Raw genomic sequence first — 23,000 nt, 5'->3', positions numbered from 1 at the left:
TTATTTTTTTGCAACAGCTAAAGAAAATAAAAGTGGTACAAAGGTATGTTTGTTTCTGAAACGTGTTTCCTTTCCCAGATTCTCTTTTCTGCCAGTTCCAAAGTGCTTTCTGAGCCCAGGCTCTCCGGTTTCCTCTCTTCTGGGCAGAACAATGCGATCCCTGTAACCACACAGGGAAAAGTGCCGTTTCCCTCTCCAGCGGGCGTGGGGCCGGGGCTGGGTCCGTCCCACCTTCTCCCACCTCAGTGGAAACCACCGGGTCATGCTGATCGTTGAGAGCCTCTGGCTAGCTCTTGGGGGTTTGGCAGCCTCCATCTCCAGGGTGAACATCACCCCATCTGCACCTCCGTGCCTTTGTGGGGGGGGGCCCTCAGTAAACTCTCATCGTGTTCGTGGACACTGGGACTTGATCCTTTGCTGGCCTTTTCTTTTTTCTTTCTTCCTAGCACTGAGTGCTCGTCCCTGCCCACAGGACCATCCAGTCTTCAGGACGTAGCATGGACTCTCCGTGCCTGCCTGCACCTTCTTTGCCTGGGATGGGCACAGGTGGTGGTGCTCCCTGGGGGAGCTGGAACCACACACGCTCGCGTGCGCGCGCGCGCACACACACACACACACACACACACGGTACCCTTAGGAGTGTTCCCTTGGTTGATTTTCGAGGATAGCTGGGAGATTTGTAAACACTTGCACGGAGGGCTGTTCTCGATTGACAACAGTTTCTGTGAGTTTGCTTTACTTGGGGCTTGCATTTTGATGAAAATCCTGATTTTTTTAATAAATGCATCCTGCCTTAGAACATCCGATACACCAAAAGTCTGGACTTAATGGACACAGACAGCTGAGGCTTCTTGTGCATTTAGAAGAGATGGTCACCGACAGACTTGTCTCATCCTTCTAGCGGCCCCGTGGGGTGGGTAGATCACTACTCCCATTTTACAGATGAGGAAACTGAGGCCGGAAAGGTTGAGTAACTCGGGGTCTCGGAGGCACCAGGGAGTCGGCAGCCTATGGCTCCAGCACTGCCTCCAAAGGCTATTTGAATCCCGGGTGGGTTTTTCTTTGAGCCCCTGGTGCATCTAAATACACTCAGTGCCGAGCCTCACCCTCCCCGTCTCAGGGACGAGGAACCTGAGGCCAGGGGAGAGGGCCGAGCCCCCATGGCGAGAGCGGAGAGCGGCCCCGTGGTGCCTGTTTCGGTGGCACCGGGTGGCGTTTGGTGGAAGCTCCCGCCCCGTCCACGGGGAGAAGGACTGACTTGCCCCCCATCGCGGAGCCCCCATCCGAGCCCCGGGCCGGCCGAGCCTGCCCCTCCCGGCCCCTGAGCCAGGCGTGACCCCGGGACCGTTTCTCTCTCCCTTTAGGCCACTTCCGGAGCCGCTGCCTGAACCCAAGTGGCATGCAATCACAATGCTATATTTTGTCGAAAATAAGAATGTTACTGACAGTGTTGGTTCCTGCCGAGTCCAGCTGGGACTTTGAAATACATATTTTTCTGGGCTCTGCCCTGAACCTTCTAATTAGTGAAAACGCACATACTGCAGACATAAATCCAATGTCGTATTCCCTAAAAAGTCGACTGAGATATCCCTGAGTTGGTCACATTCCACTGTGTGTGTGGGGGGGGGGGGGGGGGGGGAGGGGGAGGGGGAGGCGGGCGTGGGGGGCCCTCCACCCGACATTTCCTAACTTTGCCCATGTGCTCGAGCAGTTTCCCATGCAGACACTGTCCTGGGGGTGCCCACTGGGCCCTTGGCTTCTGCTTCCGGCTCTCTCCCCCACACCCATCTTCGGCATGAGCATTGCCATTGCAAGGAAATACATACATTTGCCCAATTGAAGTGTAATTAGTAAGGGGGATGGTTTTCAGGGAACCAGGGAAAGCTCTGCTGGGCAGTGCTCCGTAACGAGCCAGGCTTCCGCCAACCATGAGTTCTGTCCACAGCCTTCAGGAAAGGCGCTTTGCCTCGATCACTGGCTCCTGTGCTCTGATTTTCCCTCCCGTCGCTGGTGTTTGGCCTGGATGCAGTGCAGTGCCCTGGTCGGCTCTGCTGGCGTGGCTTGTGGGATCGGAGGGGGTCCCCTAACCCTCTGGATCTGCGTCAACAGGGCCTTCTAGGATTCCAGGGGGTCTTGGTCCAGTCTCGGCTGGCACCTCCTATTCATTTTTGTTTTTTTTTGTGTTTTCCATTTCTCTTCAGATTCCGGGGCGGTGTTTTTTCAAATGTGTTCCCTGGGTCAAAACTAAAAAGTGTCCTGTGGTCAAGTACATTTGGGAAATACTGGGGTGTAGGAATTTAATGGGGTTTGCTTGCTGCGGGACTTCTCAGAGCCTTTAAAATGGGAATTATGCTCTGAGCTGTGTCTCCCTCTACCCGGGCATCCTTTACCTGTTGGGAGGAGAGGGCGTGTTGCTGATGAGGTGGGCTGAGCTGGATCGTGCCTGAACGGACGTGTGATGTCACCCACGCTGTTCTCTAGTGACTCACTGGCTTCCGGGTGGCTTCGCCAGAGTTGTCACATCTGGGCTGTGTTCTCGTTCTCCGCTGAATCTGTGGAATGACCCAGCTCAAGTCAAAGTGAGTTCTCGGTCTCTCTCTTTGTTAAGAGATTTGGCGAGGCTTGCCTACTTTTATATTCTTCTAGGAGTCGTCATCCCCTTTCTGGATAGAGCGTTAGTTTTGTGAGTCCAGAGTCTTTTGGGCGATTGTGTGGCTTTGTGAGAGGTGGAAAAGCCACAGCCGAGAGTGAGGGAGCTGCTCCGGTCCATCTGCTGCCAGTTCTTGGCTGTGTGGCCTCGGTGAGCTGCTCAAGCTGCCTGAACTTCAGATTTCTCATGCAAAGATAAAGCCACTCCGCCTCATGGGGTGGTTATGAGGATAAGTCAGGTTAAGGTGGAGGGGACGCTGAGTGTGCAGCAAGTGCTGGTTTGTTTCTCCCCCCGTCCCTCTGGGGTCTGCTGTCCATGGGGTCTGCTGCTGGGAAAAGTGGCTTCCATTGAGAAAAGGTAGCTGGATTTGGGGGCCCTGGGCTGGGTGTGACCCCCTCTTGGGTGGGGAAGCGGACCCTCGGAGTGGCTCTTGGGGTAGCTCTGAGGGAGGGCGGGGGCTGCCTCGATGGACCCCAGGGTTCCCTGTTTGCTGCCGGCCTCTGCTGGTCTCCCACGAGCCCTGGGCCAGCTCCCCGGAGCCCCCCGTGCCGTGCTGGGTCTGGGCTGCTTCCTCCACCTGCTCCAGGGCCCTCCTGGTCCACCAAGGCCTTGGAGAGCCACTGGACCCCCCAGCCCATAACCCCGTTTAAGGAGGTCCCGGGCCGTTTCCCTGTGCTGGGAGAGCTCTGAAACAAGGGCCTTCGTTGTCTTTTTATCTTTTGCGAGTGATTTCTTATTTCCAGCTCCACCCCCAAACCTGTCCCTGTGCGTTTCCTGTCCGTCTGCTTCCCTGACCTTTCAAATGTGGCCCCTGCTCCGGAAGCTTGCCTGGGCTTCGGTTAATCACCGCCTTCCTACAGAGCTGTGTGTGTGATTGAGTGTGTGTGTATTTGTGTATGTGATTGAGTGTGCACAAATGATTGTGGATGTGTGCGGTGTGAATGTGCACAAGGGTATAAGAGTTTGAGTGTGAGGTGTGTGTACGTGAGGGTGTGAAGTTGGGTGAGTGTGCTTGTGAGTGGGTGAATGTGAATGTGTTAAAGTGCGTGAGTGTAGGAGTGTTTATGAGTCTGAGTGTGCAAGTACGTGTGTACGTGTGTGAATGTATCTATGTGTGTGGGTGTGCATGTATGTATGCGTGTGTGTGGATATGTGTGTGAGGGTGTATGAGTGTGCAAATGAATGTGTGTATGTGACAGTATGCAACTGTGTATGACTGTGTCTATATGTGCAAGTGTGCACAACTGATTATACGAGTGTGAGTATGCAAGAGTGCATGTGTGTGCAAGTTTGCAAGTATGTGAATTGTGTGTATGCGAGTGCGTGTGCAAGAGTACATGTGTGTGTGCAAGTTTGCAAGTATGTGAATTGTGTCTATGCAAGTGTGAGTATGCAAGAGTGCGTGTGTGTGCAAGTTTGCAAGTATGTGAATTGTGTGTATGTGAGTGAGTATGCAAGAGTGCATGTGTGTGTGCAAGTTTGCAAGTATGTGAATTGTGTGTATGCGAGTGAGTATACAAGAGTGCATGTGTGTGTGCAAGTTTGCAAGTATGTGAATTGTGTATATGCGAGTATGAGTATGCATGTGTGTATGTGTGTGCGAGGGTGAGTGTGAGTGTGGCCCAGGAGATGGGGAGGAGCCGTCCTGCTCAGGGGCGCAGAGCAGGGTCCGGCCTTTGTCCTGCAGCCAGCAACATGCACAGGCCGGAGGTGCGGCTCAGCGTTTGAGCCCTGGTCAGGAGGAAAGCTTGTAGCTCTGGAAGGTTCCTCACACTGCTTCCCAGTCATCCCCAGGCTCCCCTGCCCCATAAGGTACCATGGTTGTGACCTGCCCCCAGGAATAGTTTTGGGTGTTCTTGCACTCCCCCACCCTTGCCGTGGTGATGAGAGCTCTTCGTCACTGAGCCTGGTTTGGGGAGAGGCCCCTGGTCCTTCAGAACGGGTTCGGTTGCACGCCAAGCTTGGCTGCACCTGCTCTGGATTCGGGGCAAGATATGGGATAATTTATTCATTATTGTTATGCAAATGTGGGTAACTCTTACTGTGACATCCCCTGGAATCGGTGGGGCAGAAGGCAGCGGGGTGGGGGTGGGGGCTCTGCCAGAAAGCCGGAGGTCTGGGCCAGGCTTGGAGGCAGGGGTCCCATTCCACATGGGGATCCTATTGGGGGTCTTCAGCCTGTCATGGTTCTGAGGAGACGGGCACAGGCTGGGGCTGGCTGGGCAGCCCCCTGCAGGATGTCAGCTTTCACCTGGGTCTTGAAGGTCAGGTAGCATCTGGCCAGGTGCGGAGATGAGGATGGGTTTCCTTGGGGTGGAGAAGAGTGGGGTCTCCTCTGCTGAGAGTGGGGTTCCATGTAGAAGAGCCTTGGGGGGCCAGAAGAGGCATTTGAGTGTGTGCCCTGTCTCAGTGGGTCCTGAGGAGGATGGATGGATGGTGGATGGATGGATGGATGGATGGTGGATGGGTGGATGGGTGGGTGGATGGATGGATGGATGGGTGGGTGGGTGGATGGATGGATGGTGGATGGGTGGGTGGATGGATGGATAGAGGGATGGGTGGATGGGTGCTTGGATGGGTGAGTAGATGGATGGGTGTGTGGATGGATGGATAGAGGGATGGGTGGATGGGTAGATGGGTGGATGGTGGGTGGGTGCATGGGTGGATGGGTGGATGGGTAGATGGGTGGTGTTTGGGGGGTTATAGGTGGTTCAGGCACAGGAGAGGGGCTGGGGAGGAGTCCTCATTCCTGAGGTATTTGGAGATGTCATCGAGGATTCCATTCAGGCTCAGTCCTTGGGAGGCCACAACCTCGAGTCTGCTGAGCTTTCCGTAAAAGGCAGGACGTCTGTCCAGTTAAAGGAAACCTAAGATGTTCTCAATGTAAATCTCAAGTCCTCTGTTTGCCATGTGTAGACAACTGCAGGATTGCATCACTGAGTTGAGCGTTGGGTAGAAGTGTAAGTTACAGCACGTGAGTCTGTTGCTGGAACTGTGGCTGCCAGCTCTGTGTAAAGGTGCACGAGAGGAGCACAGCCGCCGGGCGCCTCCAGGAGCTGGGTGCAGGGGATCGAGGCTGGGATTGGGGAAGGTCTCTGGCCTCAAGGAACTCACTGTTGAGATACAGATGAGTTGGGATATTTAATATTTCTTTTAAGTTGAGGAAAGTTCTGTGAGAAGCTAAGGCATGATTTGGCTGAGAATACAGAAATTAATATTTTTGGCCATTTTGTGATATCTGAACTTAGTTCCTGGCTGACAAGTATTTGATCTTGGACTCTGAAGGGAGGGCCAAAACTTTGCTGGGTTCGGAACTGGGGAGACCCCCTTCCTTGCGCTTTGGGGGCCTGCTTAGATTTCTCCTTGGTCCCCATCCTTTCAGCCAAATTTCTGCTTTTCGAACATTTCCTTTTAAAGGAGAAACAGAACTTTCCTCTTTACAGACAGAGGGGCTTCCACGTGGCTTAAACAGCCCCCACCCCACCCGCCAATCCGAGTGTCTTTGAAGTTTCATGTTTTATCTTAAAAAAAAATCTGTGGGGATTTTGCAGTCTGTCTTTGTTACAGCCGTGCTAGTTTTATTGTAAAGGAAATTATGGTTCAAATTTTATATAAAATTCCTAGGATCTGAGAAGTGTGGTGCAAGACTTGTATGCACAAAATAGTAAAACTTTACAGAAGGATACGGAAGAAGGAGATAGCACTGCGGAGATGTCAGTCTCCCCCAAAGAGTCAGTGTGATTCCCAGCTCCCCGTCCCCTCCCAGGCCAGTGATGTTGGTGCCTGGCCTTCCAGAAGCAAGGTGGGGTAGGGGCGCCGAGGTGCTGGCTGCCTCAGTCGGGGGAGGTTGGCTCCAAGGAGCAGGTAAGACAGTGTGCTGACGATAGCAGTGAGAGCCGGCTTTCATGCTTTGGAGAAGGTGATTACAAACACAGATGGGAAAAGGCCAGAGAGCCCTGAGGTGTCAGATGGGAATTGCAGGTACTACCAGGAACTCCTGGATTTTTACATCCCGCCCCCGAACTACGCATGGAAATACACACGTGTGTGTATAAAAGTGTCCATATGTACGCACCTGCATTTCCTCGCTCATCTGCTGGGAGGGTCTAGAAGGATGTGCTCCCGGGAGCAAGGAGCACTCCCAAAGCCCAGATCTTGCTTTCTAAAGATCACTCTCCACTAAAAGGAACCTCGGAGAGAAGGCCGAGCCCAGGGCTGGGGCACCTTGTGCCAGAAGGTAAAGAGGTGCTCATAAATCGAGGGGTCCAGTCGAAAGGATGTAGGCGCCACCTGAAGGGGCCCCTCCATGTGTGTCTAGGAGCATCTGAGCTTCAGAATACACGGAAGTGTTGGATTGTAGCCCATCCAGTGAAATAGGAAGTGACGAGTCGACACTTAACATAAATAGCATATTTGGCCAACATTTAAAACAAAATCCTGGCTGAAGGCTGTCACTGTACTTCCAGTCTGTTGTTTTGAGCAGTGTGTGACATTGCTGCTACAACTGCATCACAGTCTAATGAACTGTTTGGACCAAGCTTCTGCTTCCAGAAGCCGAGCTGCAAAAAGCATCGATAAACATTGCCGTGTGTGCGTCAGTCCCACTGGCCTAAGCTACGAAATTTTTCTGTTTCCTGCTGTAGCAATCTTCAATTAAGGGTCACAGAATTCTCCACCAAGATTTTTGTGGGACTTGGGAAACTGATTCTAAAAAGTGTAAGGGGGAGTCATGGGCCCTGAAGAGTCTGGACATCGCAGAAGCAGGTGAACAGGAGGACTTGCCTGCCTGAGTGTCAGGGCCCACTCGGAAGCCATCCTTGTTTCGGTGCTGGCGTGGGGCTGGGCAAATCAACTGGGAGAACAGGCAAGGCAGCCGGAAGGAGACCCAGGCGTCCCTGGAAGTGTGCACCTGGCAGGGGCAGAGGTGGGGTGGAACTCTGGCCCCCAGGGATGGGGGTGCGAGGAGGTGCCCAGCGAGAAGATCTCATTTGAGAAGCTCACCTTGAAGGCAGCCAGAGCCCTGTCAGGGCTCGAGAAGTTGCTGGTGAGCTGTCATGAGTGGAATTTGTTAACTTGAGCTGCGTGGTGGGCAGGCATGACATTTGTCGGGTTGTATTTGTCCTTCAAGGCTTTTGTGTCACCTCCTCCAGGAAGCCTGCCAGGCCCCACCCACAGCTTAACCTTCTCAGCCTGCCTTGGGCTTTTTCTTTTCCTCTTGCTTAAGTGGTTGTTTAATTGCGTGTCTGTGCATGTATGTGCCCAACTAAACTGTAAGCTCCTTGGAGACAGACCTCACGTCTCGCCTCTCAGATTTCCCTGTAGGGCTGACGCTGGACAAGGGATCGTGGAGGATTAATAAATTCGTCTCTTAACTTCAGGCTTGGGCCTGCTCCAATGAGCGGTTGGGGGCCCAATGTAACGCTTGGTGAATATAAATAAGGCTTGCACTAAAAATGCTGCTTATTTTGGTATAGTAGCAAAAGATTGGGTTACCTCGAATTGGGTTGTGTTTAGTGTAACCATGTAAACAGTGTAAAATATAGGCTGTCCGAAAGGGAGCACAGACATCTGTTATGAATTCTATATATAAATATCGGATATGCTTACATGGGGTGAAATGGGACAGTTGGCTCTTGGGTTTTCAAACTCTCGATTCTTTTGTGGTAGGAACCATGAATTAATAACAAATCCCGGTACTCAGGCTGGAGGTGCAGGGAGCTGGCCTTCCTCTGATACCGATTTGCTGTGTGTTCTGGGGTGCCTCAGACGTGCACCCAAACTAGAAATAGGATGGAATTATCTGTTCCCACCCCCTAAACCTGGAGGGAGGTTAGGAGAGCCCGCAGGAGATTGAGGGGTGTCCCGAGGTGAGGGTGCTGTGGGGCCTTTGCGGGGCAGGTGTCCCTTATGGCCTTGCAGATGAGGAAACCGTGGCTCAGTGAGGAGAGGAAAATCTTGCCTGAATCCTGCCGCTGGAGGCCCCACTCGGGCGATGTCAGAGCCTGGTGCTGTCCTGGGCGGCAGAGCTGGCTGGGGTCCCGGAGGATGCCCCTCACCTCTGGGGCTGGGTTTGTTGTGTGCTTAAATGGAAGCTGGCTCCTGGGCAGCCCCTGTGCCCACATCGCCGATGGGCAGGTGCTGTAATCATCCCCATTTCCTGGCAGGGTGTGGAGGTCAGAGATGGGAAGGGTCCCCCCTGCCCCATGGTGGACCCCACCACCCCTGTACGCTGAGGGGTCACCCTGAACAGTCTGCAGGCTCCACACTCCAAGGGCCGCCCCGGTCCATTTGCACTTGTAACCTGGTCCTGAAAAAAATATTTGCACAAATAACTTCATAGGAACACCCATGGGATTTAGGGCTCAAACATTTAAAACAAGTTTGCCTTTAGACTCATCCACCCAGCAAGGTCACCTTTCCTTTGTTCTTACTTGCTCAAAACTGCAGTTCTAGAATAAACCAGAGTTCTGTGTGTGTTTTCCCTGACATGGTATCAAATAGTTTCTGATGCTGCCACTGTCAGTTTCTCGTTTATTACTTTAGTGGATATACCGGTTCCACTGAGAGAGTGAACTTCAGCCTCGTTACCCCTGATGTTGGAGATACAGCGTTTTTTATGTTTTGTGATTACAAATAAAGCTGCAGCAAATATTGTGACTTAGACCTGTTCCTCCCTTCAGGGTTTCTTGGGATAAATTCCTGAGACCGTGATGGCTGGGTAAGAGAACTAACTTTTTTTATGGTCCTTAGCATCAGTTGCTACAGTGTTTCCAAAGGGCTTGTTCCCATGTCTGTGACAACCGAATGACAGTGTTTATTTGTCCTGGTGGCCTCGCGTGGCTCCTGGAGCGTGGTGGTGGCTGGGCCCGGCAGCCCCAGCTCTCGGTCTGTCTGCCACTCCCGGGCTGGGAGGCTCGAAAGTGCAGCCCCAGCTGCGCTCTGCAGCTTGCGGGAGGGTCCCCGGCGCCTCCTTCCATCTCTGCCCCTGCCAGGCCACCTCCTGCCACCCTCTCCTCCTGGGATTCCTTCTCTCTGCTCAGAAGCTCAGGCCAGGTTTGCACAGGCCGTCACCTGGGTGGAGGGACGTCAGGCAGGTCAGCACACCTTTTCACGAGCTGATTCTCCTCACCTGGGGGATTTACGCAGGTGACTCCTGACCCACAGGGAGCTGCAGAGCTTCAGGGAGAGATCCAGGGCCCTGGAGGGGCAGGAGCACTGGGCCCAGCCTTTGCCACTTGCCCCCTCACGCACACTGCAGGACCTTAGCACGTGCTAATCCCTCTGCTGGGGACCCCATCCCTCAGGTGTGCACACAGCTCCCTCCCTCGTCCCTTCAAGTCTGCCCAGGTGGCACCTTCTTAGCAAAACCTGCGTGAACCATCGTATTTAAAACGGCATCCCTGCTTCCGACCCCTTTTACCCTGCTCTGGTCTTCCCCAAGTGTCTGTGTCCTAACGCGCTAAGTCTGTATTTGTTATGCGGCTTGTCTGTCTGTTTCTCCCTCTGGAGTACAGGACCACGGAGTGCCTTCTTTGTTGGGTCCCGAGTCCCGGCACCCAGGCGGTGCCGGCGTGTTCTAGACGCTCAGAGATGTCTGTTGAGCCAGGAACACTTGGCAGAAGCGCCCGCCTGCCCGGCTCTCTCCTGGTCTCCTTCCTTCCCTTCTTTTTCTGCTTAGAAAACCACTCCTCCAGGCTTCTTTTCCCGACACCTCTTCTGCATCTTTCTACTCTGCTCTTTTCTCTTTTCCCCATTTGGCCCTGCTCCACCTGCCTGCCCCAGGCAGGGCTGGTCTCCCTGCATCCAGCCCTAGCTTCTCCCACCTTCGGGAGAGGAGGGGGCTGGAGGATGCCAGGGACCCCCTACATGGGTACCTGGTGCCCCTCCCCAGCCACGAGCCGGGGTCCTCAGGGCCAGTGAGGTGAGGAGTGGGGGTAGGTCCCTCCTGTGCCGATCGGGCGGGATGGGGATGCCACCCAGGCCGAGGCGTCGCCCCACTCGCCGCAGCCGGGGGCCCCTGCAGGTCCTTCCAGGGGAAGCCGGTTCCCCAGGTGACGGGAGAGTGATGTGGGTTCATCTTAAAACTTAGGGATTAAGTGTGTGGTTGTTTCCAGATGCCTTAGAAGCTGGAGCAACTCCTCCTGGAAAGAGCTGCCTGCCAGGCCTGTGCCCAGCTCGGCCGTGCCCGCCCTGCTCCCTCGGAAATGTGCCGCCTGCCCACCCCTGGCTCTCCGGGGCGGCTGTCCCCAAGGCTTACTTTGGCAAAAGCACAGGAAATTAAAAACACCCTCCATCTCCGGCCTTTGAAGGGTGCACCTGAACTGGCGAGAGTGAAAACCTGTGGAAAATGCTGTCTTTCCAGTTTGGGGAGAAAGAACAGAGGGAGGGAGGGGTTTTTGTGCCTGGGGCAGCTTCCTGGAGCTGTGCCCTGGCTCCCCTCCTTGCCCCCCACTTCTGGGCCCGGAGACTGGGATTGCAGACTCCTGGCCCCTCCAGCCCCTGCCACCTGGGCCAGTCCCCGGCCTGCACACCTGTGGTGCTGGGGTGCTTGTGCCGTCCACCGGGCCCAGGGGAGCCCATGAGGGTAGAGGGCTCTCGTCAGCGGCCTTCCTCCCTGCTTGGTTTTAGCAAGGGGTTCTTGGGCTGGAGCCGGTAGGGGGGATGTGGGGGCCTTGCAGACTGCGCTGTGTGTGTGTGTGCCTGCATGTATGTGCATGTTGCGTGCACGTGTTTTGGGGGGGTGGCTTTGTGACCTCAAAATGTCAAGAACCACGTGTGGGACTTGGACCCCAGGAGAATGAGTCTTTGCTGGATGAGCAGGGATAAGCCGGAGACCTGGCTGTCGGGAGCCCAGAGACAGCCAGGCTCCGTGAATCTCGTGTGTGAAATGGGCTTATTGGTTGTCCCCTTGCCAGGTGGCTGGGGGACTAGGGTGCCGCCTGGGGGTGCCGTGGGGTGCCTTTGTCTGTCAGGGCTTAGCCCTGCCCATGCCAAGGGGCCCTCAAGCTGCACCCCACCCTCTTCTCCGTGGAACCCCTCCTCCCAAGTCTTCCCTGATTCTCTCCATTCCTTCTTCCTGTAACCAGGCAGACCCTCCCTGACGCTGGGCATGGACACCGCTCCCCATTCCCAGCCTGGCCTCCGGGCACTGGGTGCTGCATCCCAACATGGGGCCTGTATGGCTGCCGGAGCCTCTTTCCTGTGGGGGCGACCCAGGCCCTTCTGAGAGTCCCCCCCACCTTCCTTCTCACCTCTCCAGGGGCCACACACTGCCCTGAAGCTGGGACCCTCTAGGCTGCAGGGGGCAGGTGGGCAGGAGGCCGGTGGGACCCCAGCATGTGGAGGAGCATTCTTGTCAGCAGCTGGGAGGGGAGCTTTTATGCCATTTTTAGTTGTTAAAGCCTTTTTGTTGGAGTATACACGTGCAGAAAAGCGATGCATTTTTTTAAATTCAATTTTATTGAGATATATTCACATACCATACAGTCATCCGTGGTGTACAATCAGCTGTTCACAATACCATCATATCGTTGTGCATTGATCGCCCCAATATATTTTTTGAACATTTTCCTTGTACCAGAAAAAGTAAAAATAAGAATGAAAAATAAAAGTAAAAAAGAACACCCAAATCATCCTCCTCCATCCCAACCTATTTTTCATTTAGTTTTTGTCCCCATTTTTCTACTCATCCATCCATACGCTGGATAAACGGAGTGCGATCCACAAGGTTTTCACAATCACACTGTCACCCCTTGTAAACTACATTGCTATACAATCATCTTCAAGAGTCAAGGCTACTGGGTTGGAATTTGGTAGTTTCAGGTATATACTTCTAGCTATTCCAGTACATTAAAACCTAAAAAGTGTTATCTATATAGTGCATAAGAATGCCCACCAGAGTGACCTCTCGACTCCATTTGAAATCTCTCAGCCACTGAAGCTTTATTTCGTTTCATTTTGCATCCCCCTTTTGGTCAAGATGTTCTCAATCCCATGATGCTGGGTCCAGATTCGTCCCTGGGAGTCATGTCCTGCTTTTCCAGGGAGATTTACACCCCTGGGAGTCATGTCCTACATGGGGGGAAAAGCAGTGCATTTCTACAAACACAAAGCCGTGCTCCAGGCACTGAGGCCCCAGGTCCCCGAGGCCGTGAACTTGACCGTGTGGGCCCCTCCCAGGCCTTCCCTTCCCCTCCTGGGGAGTAGGGATGAGGAGACCCAGGACCCCGAGGTGCACGCCTGGGGGTGCCCCGGGGAACTGGAAGAGCTGTCAGCTCCCGGTGACGGGTCTCCTCTTTGGACCTGCTTGGGGTGTGAGGGCGTGAGGGGGGACAAACGGCCCTGTGTGTGGTCACCTGCTGGAGAGGTCTGGCAGCCCGGCCCCGCTGGGTCTGACGGTCACAGCGTCCCTTCCCGCCACAGGGCTGGGTGGGCCTGATAAGTGGCAGGGGGGACGGACCCCCGGGGAGACCACCTGGAAAGGGGAGGGCCAGGAGTTGAGGCAGGGGCCCCTTTAGGCAGCAGGGCCCCAGCCCCCAGCATCTGCATGCAAACGAGGGGTAGCCACTGTCACGGGCTCAATGCCCATGAAACTGGGTTCTCTGCCCAATGCGCTTAACAGCCAATCTCTGGCACCCAGTTTCAAAGGGAGCAAGTTTATTGCAAAGTGAAGCAAGGAGAACAGATATGGCCTATGGGCCTAAAATCTGTCTCTATTAGTGTAAGGAGTCTAAGATTTTAGTCTAAGGAGTTTAGGGTGTTTTCAGATTCAAACAAGGGGAGATGGAGTTGCTACCATTAACAAGTGTAAACAGCTACAGTTTGTGAACACCAAGGAGCCCAGCGAAGCTAGGACTAAGCCGGAGTAGCCGTTAGAAGAAAAAGTGACTTCACTGCAGTCAGCCGACAGTTCTGGGTTGACTCAAGTTCCTTCATTAGCGTTAGGGGGTTGTCCTTGTGATCATAAAACTCCAAAGTTGTAAAACAGATGAAGGGGGTACAAGCGTGGCCAGTCACGAGGTTTTTACAATTTTCAATTCAGTGAGTTTCAGCAATTCCGGGAATTTCTTCTTGGCTATTCTATAATATGCTAGAAAGTAAGAAAAAGGCATCTATCAAATGATTCAGTCATTGTAGTTATTTGTTAAATCTTGATTTCTTGGTGACAGTCTCCCGGGGTCGCCATAACAAAGGACTAAGAATTGGGGGACTTAAAACGATGGAATTGTGTTGTCGCACGGTTCTGGGTGTTGGAGGTCCAGAACCCACGCACCCTCCGAAACGTGTCGGGGAGGAGCCTTCCTTGTCACCTGCAGCTTCTGGGGTTTTCTGGCCTTCCGTGGTGTTCCCTGGCTCGTGGCCACATCGCTACATCACGTGGCCTCTTCTGCGTCTGTCTGTCTGTCTGTACCCAATTCTGCCTTCCTGTAAGGACCCCAGTCATACTGGATTTCACTTAAAAATGGATCCAGTTTGGCCTTATCTTAATGAATCACATCTTCAAAGACCCTATTTCCAGATAAGGTCACGGACCTGGGACCGGGGCCTGGACTCAAGCATGTCTTTTGAGGGGACACGATTTGCCCCACAGTGGCCACGTGGAGGCCGCAGACCCTTCCCCTGCTAACATGAAACCGACTGGCCGACTGTAGGATTTGGTTATGTGGTTTTCGGTGCCGTAGTGAAATTGTTTTGACTTTGCTTTCCAGTGAAGCATCTCATGGGGGTTGGGGGTGCAGGGTTGGCTGGGCCCCATGTCTGCAGGAGACACCAATGGGCTCCTGGGAGCATAGAATAGCCCTAGTGGTTTCCTGGGGTGTGTGTGGCCAGCCCAGTCCCCACCGGTGTGGACGGTTGGAAGCGCAGGACACCATAATGGTGCGGGAAGCTCTGCCCGACGGGCAGCCGAGGGGCCCTGGGATCCTCGCTCACTCTTGTCTGGGTCTGGGTCTGGCACATCCGACTCCAGGGGGTCTGCCTGTACCTCAGCAGCCCCTCCCCTCCCAGGCTTCAGGGTTTCTCTGGGGTGCGTGCGTGTGTGTGTGTGTGTGCGTCTCTGTGTGTGTGTGTGTATGTAGGGTGGCTCATTGGACCAAGCTACCCCATGGGGTGATGGTCTCCAGGCCCCTCCAGGCTTTCATTTGTGCACTGTGGGGGCAAGACCCCTGCTTCTCTGTGGGGGGAGGGCACCTGTAAAGGGAGAGGGGGCCGAGGGGTCGGGGAGCAGGGAGAGAAGCATGTGTGCAGGGTGGAGAAGCTGGGGCTGGGCTGGTAGCAGGGAGAGGAGTGGATGAGGCAGTTCTCAGTGTCACAGGGAGCTATTGAAGGTGTTTGAGCTGGGGAGTGGCATCCTGGGTGTCCCTTTAAGACTGTTATTCCTGGGGGTGACTGGGATCAGGGTGGAGGAGAGATGGGATGCAGAGATGGGTGAGACGCTGAGGCCACGGTCCCAGGACGGGGCCTGAGCCCGGACCTTGGCCACAGGGTTGTCAGGGAATCTCAGAGCTGTGTCCAGCCTGGGCCGGGGGCTCTGAACCTCGAAGCCGGGCCCCTTTGCCAGCCAGGTCTCAGCCGGGTGACATGGCCAGGGCTGTGTACTCCCTCCCCCTGGTAGGGTGGATGGAACCACAGCCGTCATCAGGCTGACGGTGGTGCTGTGGCTTCCTGGGAGCAAAGCGAGGCCCCCGCCGCCGTCCAGAACCTGGGTGGCCTCTTGGGTGGTGTCCAAGTTTATGGGTGTGGCTGGAAGAGCCCCATGTGCTTAGCGGGAAGCCCCAATCACCTGTCTGCTCTCCTGGAGCATCATTGGTATCAGAAACAGTGACTCTCTGCTGCGTGGAACGCGCCTCTGAGCAACGAAACCTGGGGCCTGCTGGGGGCTGGGGTGGCTGGTCCCGGGGACGTGTGCCCACCAGCATGGCCGGGGGTCCTCACTCTCTCCCTTCCATCCCCACAGCCTCGCCGCTCCTGCTCTTCGCCAACCGCCGGGACGTGCGGCTGGTGGACGCCGGCGGGGCCAAGCTGGAGTCCACCGTCGTCGTGAGCGGGCTGGAGGACGCGGCCGCCGTGGACTTCCAGTTCTCCAGGGGGGCCGTGTACTGGACGGACGTGAGCGAGGAGGCCATCAAGCAGACTTTCCTGAACCGGACAGGCGCCGCGGTGCAGGACGTGCTCGTGTCCGGCCTGGCGTCGCCCGACGGCCTGGCCTGCGACTGGATCGGCAAGAAGCTCTACTGGACGGACTCGGAGACCAACCGCGTGGAGGTGGCCAACCTCGATGGCGCGTCCCGCAAGGTCCTCTTCTGGCAGGACCTCGACCAGCCCAGGGCCATCGCCCTGGACCCTGCCCATGGGTAAGGCCAGTGCTGCCCCTCCTGGGGCTGGGGCCAGGGTGGGGCAGGGGGCACGGCTTCCCTTTGCAATTTAGCTGAACCTAAGTTTCTTTTTCGGAGAAAACATGGCTATCTTAGAGTGAATTCACTTTTCAAAATTTGTTGCTGTGAATTATTTCCCCTTGCTAGTTAGATGGTGTTCCGGTTTGCTAAGGCTGCCATTTTGCAAAATACCAGAAATGGATTGGCCTTTATAAGAGGGGTTTATTTGGGTACAAAGTTACAGTCTTAAGGCCATAAAAGTGTCCAAGCTAAGGCATCAACAGTAGGGTACGATTGCCAAAGGATGGCCAATGGTGTCCAGAAAACCTCTGTCAGCTGGGAAGGCACGTGGCTGGCGTCTGCTTCCTCTCAGGTTGTGTTTCAAAATGGCATTCTCCATATGTTAGTGTCAGCTTTCAACGGCCATCTTCAAATGTCTCTCTTGGCCATAGCACTCCAGCTTCTTCTGTCTGAGCTCTTATAGGGCTCCAGTGATTTAATTAAGACCCACACTAAATGGGCGGGGCCACACCTCCATGGAAATAATCTAATCAGAGCGATCACCCACAGTTGGGTGGGTCACATCTCCATGAAAACAGCCTAATTCCAAGATTCCAACCTAATCAAGACCAGATACGTCTGTCCCAACAAGACTGCATCAAAGAACATGGCGTGTTGGGGGATATAATACATCCAAACCAGCACAGGTGGGATTTTTTAAAATTGTGGTAATGTATACATAATATAAAAATTTGCCATTTTAGCCACCTTTACACATACATTCACAATGTTGTGCAACATCGCCACCATCCATCACCAAAAAAAGTTTCCATCCCCCCAAACAGAAATTCTGCGCCCATTAAGCAGTATCTCCCCATTACCCCTCCCCGCCAGCCCCTGGCAGTTTCTAATCTACTTTTTGCCTCTGTGAATTTGCTTATTCTAGATCTTTCATAGAAGTGGAATCACAGAATATCTGTCCCTTTGTGTCTGGCCTTTCACTCAGCAGGATGTGTTCAGGGTTCATCCGTGTCTTGGCGTGGATCAGAGCTTCACTTCTTTTTACTGCTGAATAATATTCCATTGTGTGGATCCACCACGTTTTGTTTATCTGTTCGTCCGTCCACTGCTCATTTTGATCTTTCGGCTGTTGTGCATAATGTTGCTGTGAACATGTGTGTTCAGATATCTGTTTGAGTCCCTGTTTTCAGTTTCTTTGGGTAATACCTGAAAGTGGAATTTCCGGGTCATACGGTAATTCTATGTTTAACTTGTTGGGGAGCTGCCTTTATGCTTCTTTTTTAAACTTGGGATCTCTGGGGCACTTGACGTGGTCGTTGGTGGATTTGAGTCATTAAATGTCCTTGTTGGGTGTGAGGGGTGTCCCAGGGAAGTGCTTGGTCTCTGACAGGAGAAATTTGTGCCTAACACCCGCTTTATAACTGCATTGAGGAAAACAGGTTGAAAACGTGACACGTCTTGTCTGGAGGCTGAGCTTGCTGGGGGAGACTGAGAAAAGGGAGTGGTGTTCCCAGCATGCTCTGCCTCCTGGTCGAGCTGAGCTCCTCGGCCCCGGAAGCTTCAGGCAGGGCATGAGTTCCAGGTGGGCGCGAGAGTGGCCGTAGGACTAAGAACGCGTGCATGGAGTTACCCTGATTTCTGGGTGGGGAGATGGCCCCGCTCCACTGGTGAACCAGGTAGCTCCTTCCAGGCTTTTCTGAGCAGGGCATCTGTTTGCTCAGCTGCCCTGCAGCCCTCCCGCCCCCGTCTCTGCTCTTGATGCCTGGGAGGGACAGAGGAGCATGGCTCCCTCTTACCTGTGCTGCACCTGGCCAGGTGTCTGCCCCGTGTTGGTCTAGTTTTGTAGTTTGGTTGTCAGAAATGGCTGTCAGATATCTTGAACTGACACACAATACTGTCTCTCCCCCTCACATACACACTTTTTTTTGTGCCTCTGGCTCTGATGAAAGCAGTTTACATGTTAGGTTATTTAGTGGCTTTCAACCCTATGGGAAGTAGCAGCATCACCCCTTTACAGATGACAGTGAGGGCAGGGCATTTATGTAATGTGCTGGAATCTTCTAAGCTAGAAAGTTCCCGAGATGGGGTTGAACCAGACAGGGGCCCGTGCTTGCAACTATGCTGCATCCGTGCTTCCTCCCTGGGGTCTGGGGGCTCCCGGAAGCCGTTCCGTTGCCTGTCTCAGCAGCGGGGTGACGTCTGAGCTCTGAAGAAGGAGTGGGGCCCCTGGGTTCCAGTCCTGGCTGCCTCCGGTCACTGTGTACTCTGGCAGTGCTGGCGTCAGTGTGGGGCCCGGGCAGAAGCTGGGCCGTGGGGCCCGTGGGCCCTGGTCACCGTGCAGGTGCCCCCGGCTGCGTGGCCATCTCAGGGAGGGACCCGAGGCAGGTATTTGTGTAGCTCGGGGAACAGGCAAGGTGAGGAGGGTGCTGGGGCTGCAGGTAGACCAGGGTGCTTGCTGCTTCCCCCCGGACAGCTTGTTGGCTTCACCCTGTGCAGCCCGCTGACTCAGGGTGTCCTGGGCTGGTTTGTGATGCGATGGTGAGAACCGGAGCTGCAGCAGTCTGGGGACTTCCGAAGCCTAGTTGGTTAGCGTGTGAGGGGGTGAGTGTGTGCGAGTGTGTCAGCAGCTGAGTGTGGAAGTGGGAGGGTATGTGGTTGTACACCTGTGAGTGTGTGGGATTGGGTTGTATTTGCATGTGAGTGTGTGTGTGCGTGTCTGTGCACACACACCGGGGGTGGGGTGGGGTGGGGTTGTGTGTGCATGTCAGGGTGTGTGTGTGCGTCTCTGTGCACACACACCAGGGGTGGGATGTGGTGGTATGTGTGGCCCAAAGGCCCAACTCTGAAGTCAGGCCTGATCGGCCGATGGCCCCACCACGTCACCCCTCTCCCTGCCTGCACTTCTGGGGTGCCTTGCTGGGCAGCTGTCTTCTCTGGAGGTCACTCTCACCCCCTCGGAGCAGAGGCTGCTGGGGCCAGGCTGACCTGCTGGGCAGCCCCCTCGTCTCTGTGGCTCGGGGCCTCTGGAGGTGCTGACCACCTTCCCTGCAGGGCATGGCGGGGGCTCAGCAGCCTCCTGGCTAGGAGGTGTGTCTGTCCACCCCACGTTGCCCAGTAGGGGAGGACCCAGGCTGGTTCCCAGAAGCCGGTGGGTGGCAGCCACACTCACGCTGCCCAGTGCCTTGTCTGGCAGCTCGGGGGCACTCGGTGGAGCTCTGAGTGCTGGGAGCAGGGCTGGGGGGAGAGGGGCTTTTGTCCTCCATCCTGGCCTCGGGCACGAGGCTGCAGAAATGACTCTGCCTTCTTCCCAGCCCCGTGGGGGCTCTTCCGTCTCCCAGGCCCCTTCTGTGCCTCTGGTCCCCTCAGGTGAGCAAATCCCTGCCCCAGCCCTTAGCCAGAAGGAAGGTTCTCAGTCCAAGTGTCCACTCAGCGTGCGAGTGGCCAAGAGCTCCAGGAGGAGGAGGCTGGCTGACTCCGAGGACGCCCCCGGGGCCGCTTCAGTAGCTCAGGTGGCCAGGGGCAGGCGTCGGGCAGGGCGGGAGGGGTGGGGGAGGCAGGCTTGTCTCTCCCGGGGCCGGGGTGCCCGCGTGGTTGGCAGAGGGGGCCCTGGGGAGGACCCTGTGGCCCCCGAGCCCTGGGGCCAGGCAGACAGGAGCCCAGCACCGGGGTGAGGCCGAGGCCGCTGGGTCTCACAGCCAGGGTGGAACCCAGCCCCCTCTTCCAAATGCAAAATGTCCCTTCCCTAAAATAACACACAACCACAACCGCAGCCAGCCCTCTGCAGAAAGCCGCCGCTGCAGCACTTTTCTTCGGAAGTTGATCTTCCTCCGTGGAATTTGGCCGGGCCCACGTTAGCGCCGAAGGCTTTGCCAGAGCACGTCCGAGCCAAGTGGTCTCCGCTCACTGACCGGCTTGCAAACTCCCCATTTAAGGAAACCAGCGGGCCCTGTTATGAAACTCGGGGGAAGGAATTTGAATTATGCTCCAGGCGGAGGTCCCTGAGCCTTCCCTTCTTCTGACCCTTTCCCTCGGCTGCAGCAGCATGTTTGGGGGAGGCGAGCGTGGGTCCCTCTGGGATTTTATTCCCCTGAGACCTTCTCGGCCATGGGGGGGCCGGGCTCTTTCCAGGCTGCCGGGGGTGGGAGAAGAGCAGCGAGGGGACGGTGGCCGGGGCCAGCCTGAGGGGACCGGGGCTGCACCTCCCGCACCGAGGGCTGCCGGGAAGTTTCCCCCAGACCCTGCGCCCCCTTCCCGGCCCTGCTGGCCAAGGGGTGAGTCTCGGGATGGCCGGGCCCCGGCTGCAACCCGAAAGCCACGCTCTGCTCCATAGCGGCCACTTGGCGGGTGTGACCTGGGTCAGGTCAGCGTTTCTGAGCCTGTTTCTGCATCTGCTTCAAGGGAGTCACAGTTGCACCCTCCCCACGGTGGGGAGGCACCTGAGGCTGAGAGAGGCCCTTTGCGGGGTCCGTGTGATGTCAGCCCTCTCCTCCTGACCCCATCGGTGCTGGGAAGAGGGGGCTTGGTGTTGACCGCCATGCAGGGAGGTGCATTTGTCACAGAGCCGGGTCACACGTGCTCCCGCGGATCTCATCACAGCCTCCGGGAGGGCAGGCGATGGACCCAGCTCAGAAATGACACCTCTCTGGGAAGCCCACAGGGTGCCATCAGAGGGGGTGGTCCCTGGGACCCCGCAGCTCCTGTGGGCACAGAGCTCCCCGGGGCGGCAGCTCGTGCCTCACTTTCTCCGCCCTGCTGGACGGAGACCCTCACGGGCAAGTGGGTTTGTTCTCCCTGTGTCCCCACCGACCGCACTGGCCCCTGGTGTTGTCAGCTCAGGGTTGCTGAAATGGGATGGGAGGAACCATCAAGGGACAGGCCAAGGTACTGGGGAGGGATGGTGGGAAGAGACACTATCTCTGGGCACACCGAGCGGGGTCTCACACAGTGTCCCCAGGCGGCCCCTCCTGGAGACCCTCCCCTCGGGTGGCTCTCAGAGTCCTGTCGCCCACCGTGAACTGCTGCCTCTAAGCCCTGGCCAAGGGGAGCAGTTTTGCTGAGTGGCCAGGCCCAGCTCTTTCACCCACCCTGGAACAAGGGGGTGGTAGGGGACGTCTGCTCAAAGGATCACCGGGCTCTGTCTTCCCAAAAAGTTAAACAAGCGACTGCCAAGTGAGCTGGCAATCCCACTCCTGGGTGTGTCTCCAGAAGCACCGAGGCAGAGACTCGGACAGGTATTTGCACACCAGTGTCCACAGCTGCTGAAAGGTGGGCACAACCCAAGTGTCTGTCAACAGATGACTGGAGAAACACAGCGTGGCCTGTCCATGCAAGGAGATATTATTTGGCTGTAAGAAGGAATGAAGTTTTGGTACACGATGCACCACAAACCTGGAAGACATTATGTTCAGTGCAATGAGCCGGAAACAAAAGGACAGATACTGTATGGTTCCACTCCCACGAAATACCTAGGATCTGCAAACTCACAGAGTCAGCAAGTAGACGAGAGTTTACCAGGACCCGGGGAAGGGGGAAGGGGGAGTTATTGCATAATGGGTACAGAATTTCTGTTTGGGGTGATGAAACGTTTGGAAACAGATAGTGGTGATGGTTGCACAACGTGGTGAATAATGTCACTGCATCGTACATTTAGAAATGGTTAAAATGGCAAATTTCGTGTTATACCTTTTTTGCCACGTGAAAAAATATTTCAGGGTTCCATCATCCTCTGCAGAGAAGGGAAGCCGAGGAGTCAAAATAAGATGGGTCTGTCTGTCGTCCTGCGTGCCGTGTGGCTCAGCCAGGACAGAGCGGGTGAGCCCGGGGCCTCCCGTCCTCCGCACTGGGTGACTTCTCTTCCACCTCTCAGGGTGCTGGGCCGCTTCTCTGGGTGCTGGGACCGGTGTTGCCGCCCGTTGTCTCCCTTGGTTCATCTTGGTTTGTCAGCAGGAGATCAAATAAGGAAGCCTTTGGGGGTGTGCTCATTCCTCGTGGATGTGGGGCACGTGCTCCTTGCTGAAAACTCGAGGACACAGATGAGCAAAAACCACCTCACCCCCACCCCACCACCTGGGGAGGACCCTGTTATTTCGGGGTGCATCCTACCTGTGTGTTTTTAGGTGACTTTCTGACGTTTGTTGGCAGCATTTTCATAGTAGCCGAAAATTGGAAACGACCCAAAGTCATGGAGGGTCTTTTAAATACTTTGCAGGACAGTGCGCTCTACTGCCGTTAAAAGAATGAGGGAGATTTATATTAGTGAAAAGGGGAGATGTCCAGAATATATTAAGTGAGAACTCGTTGGAAATGGTATATTTCGATCTCGCAACTTTGTTTAAAAATATGGTGTTACTAAATGTTTAGGGAAAAAATCGAAAGCAATACCCCAAACTCTACACATTGGTTGTCCCTGATGGGTGATATTTTAGGACCAGTTCTTTCTGTCTGTTTCACGTGTCTGGATTTCGGCGAACAGCAAACAGAACCGTAAAAGTAGATCTGTGCTGACTCTCTCTCGTTTTTTTGATCTTCCTCGTTAGGTACATGTACTGGACAGACTGGGGTGAGACACCCCGCATCGAGCGGGCGGGGATGGACGGCAGCACCCGGAAAATCATCGTGGACTCGGACATCTACTGGCCCAACGGGCTGACCATCGATCTGGCAGAGCAGAAGCTGTACTGGGCTGATGCCAAGCTCAGCTTCATCCACCGTGCCAACCTGGACGGCTCGTTCCGGTGAGGGCCGCCGGGCAGGGGTTCCCGTCTGTTCCAGTTTGCTAATGCTGCTGTTATGTAGAATACCAGAAATGGATTGGCTTTTATAAAGGGGGTTTATTTGGTTACGAAGTTACAGTCTTAAGGCCATGAAAATGTCTAAATTAAGGCATCAACACACGCATACCTCCACTGGAGGATGGCCAATGGCGTCCGGAAAACCTCTGTCAGCTGGGAAGGCAC

At 55.1% G+C, this 23,000-nt stretch overlaps 1 protein-coding gene across 3 annotated transcripts in view; it reads left to right on the top strand.

Moving 5' to 3' along the window:
- The window catches only part of LRP5 (LDL receptor related protein 5), a 118,663-nt gene that overhangs the window by 17,959 nt on the left and 77,704 nt on the right, over nucleotides 1–23,000 (top strand). For all 3 annotated transcript variants that reach the window (XM_037838364.1, XM_037838365.1, XM_037838366.1), the window contains exons 2-3: nucleotides 15,606–16,002; nucleotides 22,581–22,778. In XM_037838364.1, coding sequence (XP_037694292.1) covers nucleotides 15,606–16,002; nucleotides 22,581–22,778 — 595 coding nt within the window. The remainder of the gene's footprint in view (nucleotides 1–15,605; nucleotides 16,003–22,580; nucleotides 22,779–23,000) is intronic.

Source organism: Choloepus didactylus, chromosome 6 (assembly GCF_015220235.1).
Source record: "Choloepus didactylus isolate mChoDid1 chromosome 6, mChoDid1.pri, whole genome shotgun sequence".
Lineage (NCBI taxonomy): Eukaryota > Metazoa > Chordata > Mammalia > Pilosa > Megalonychidae > Choloepus > Choloepus didactylus.
This window is presented reverse-complemented; position numbering and strand designations above follow the sequence as displayed.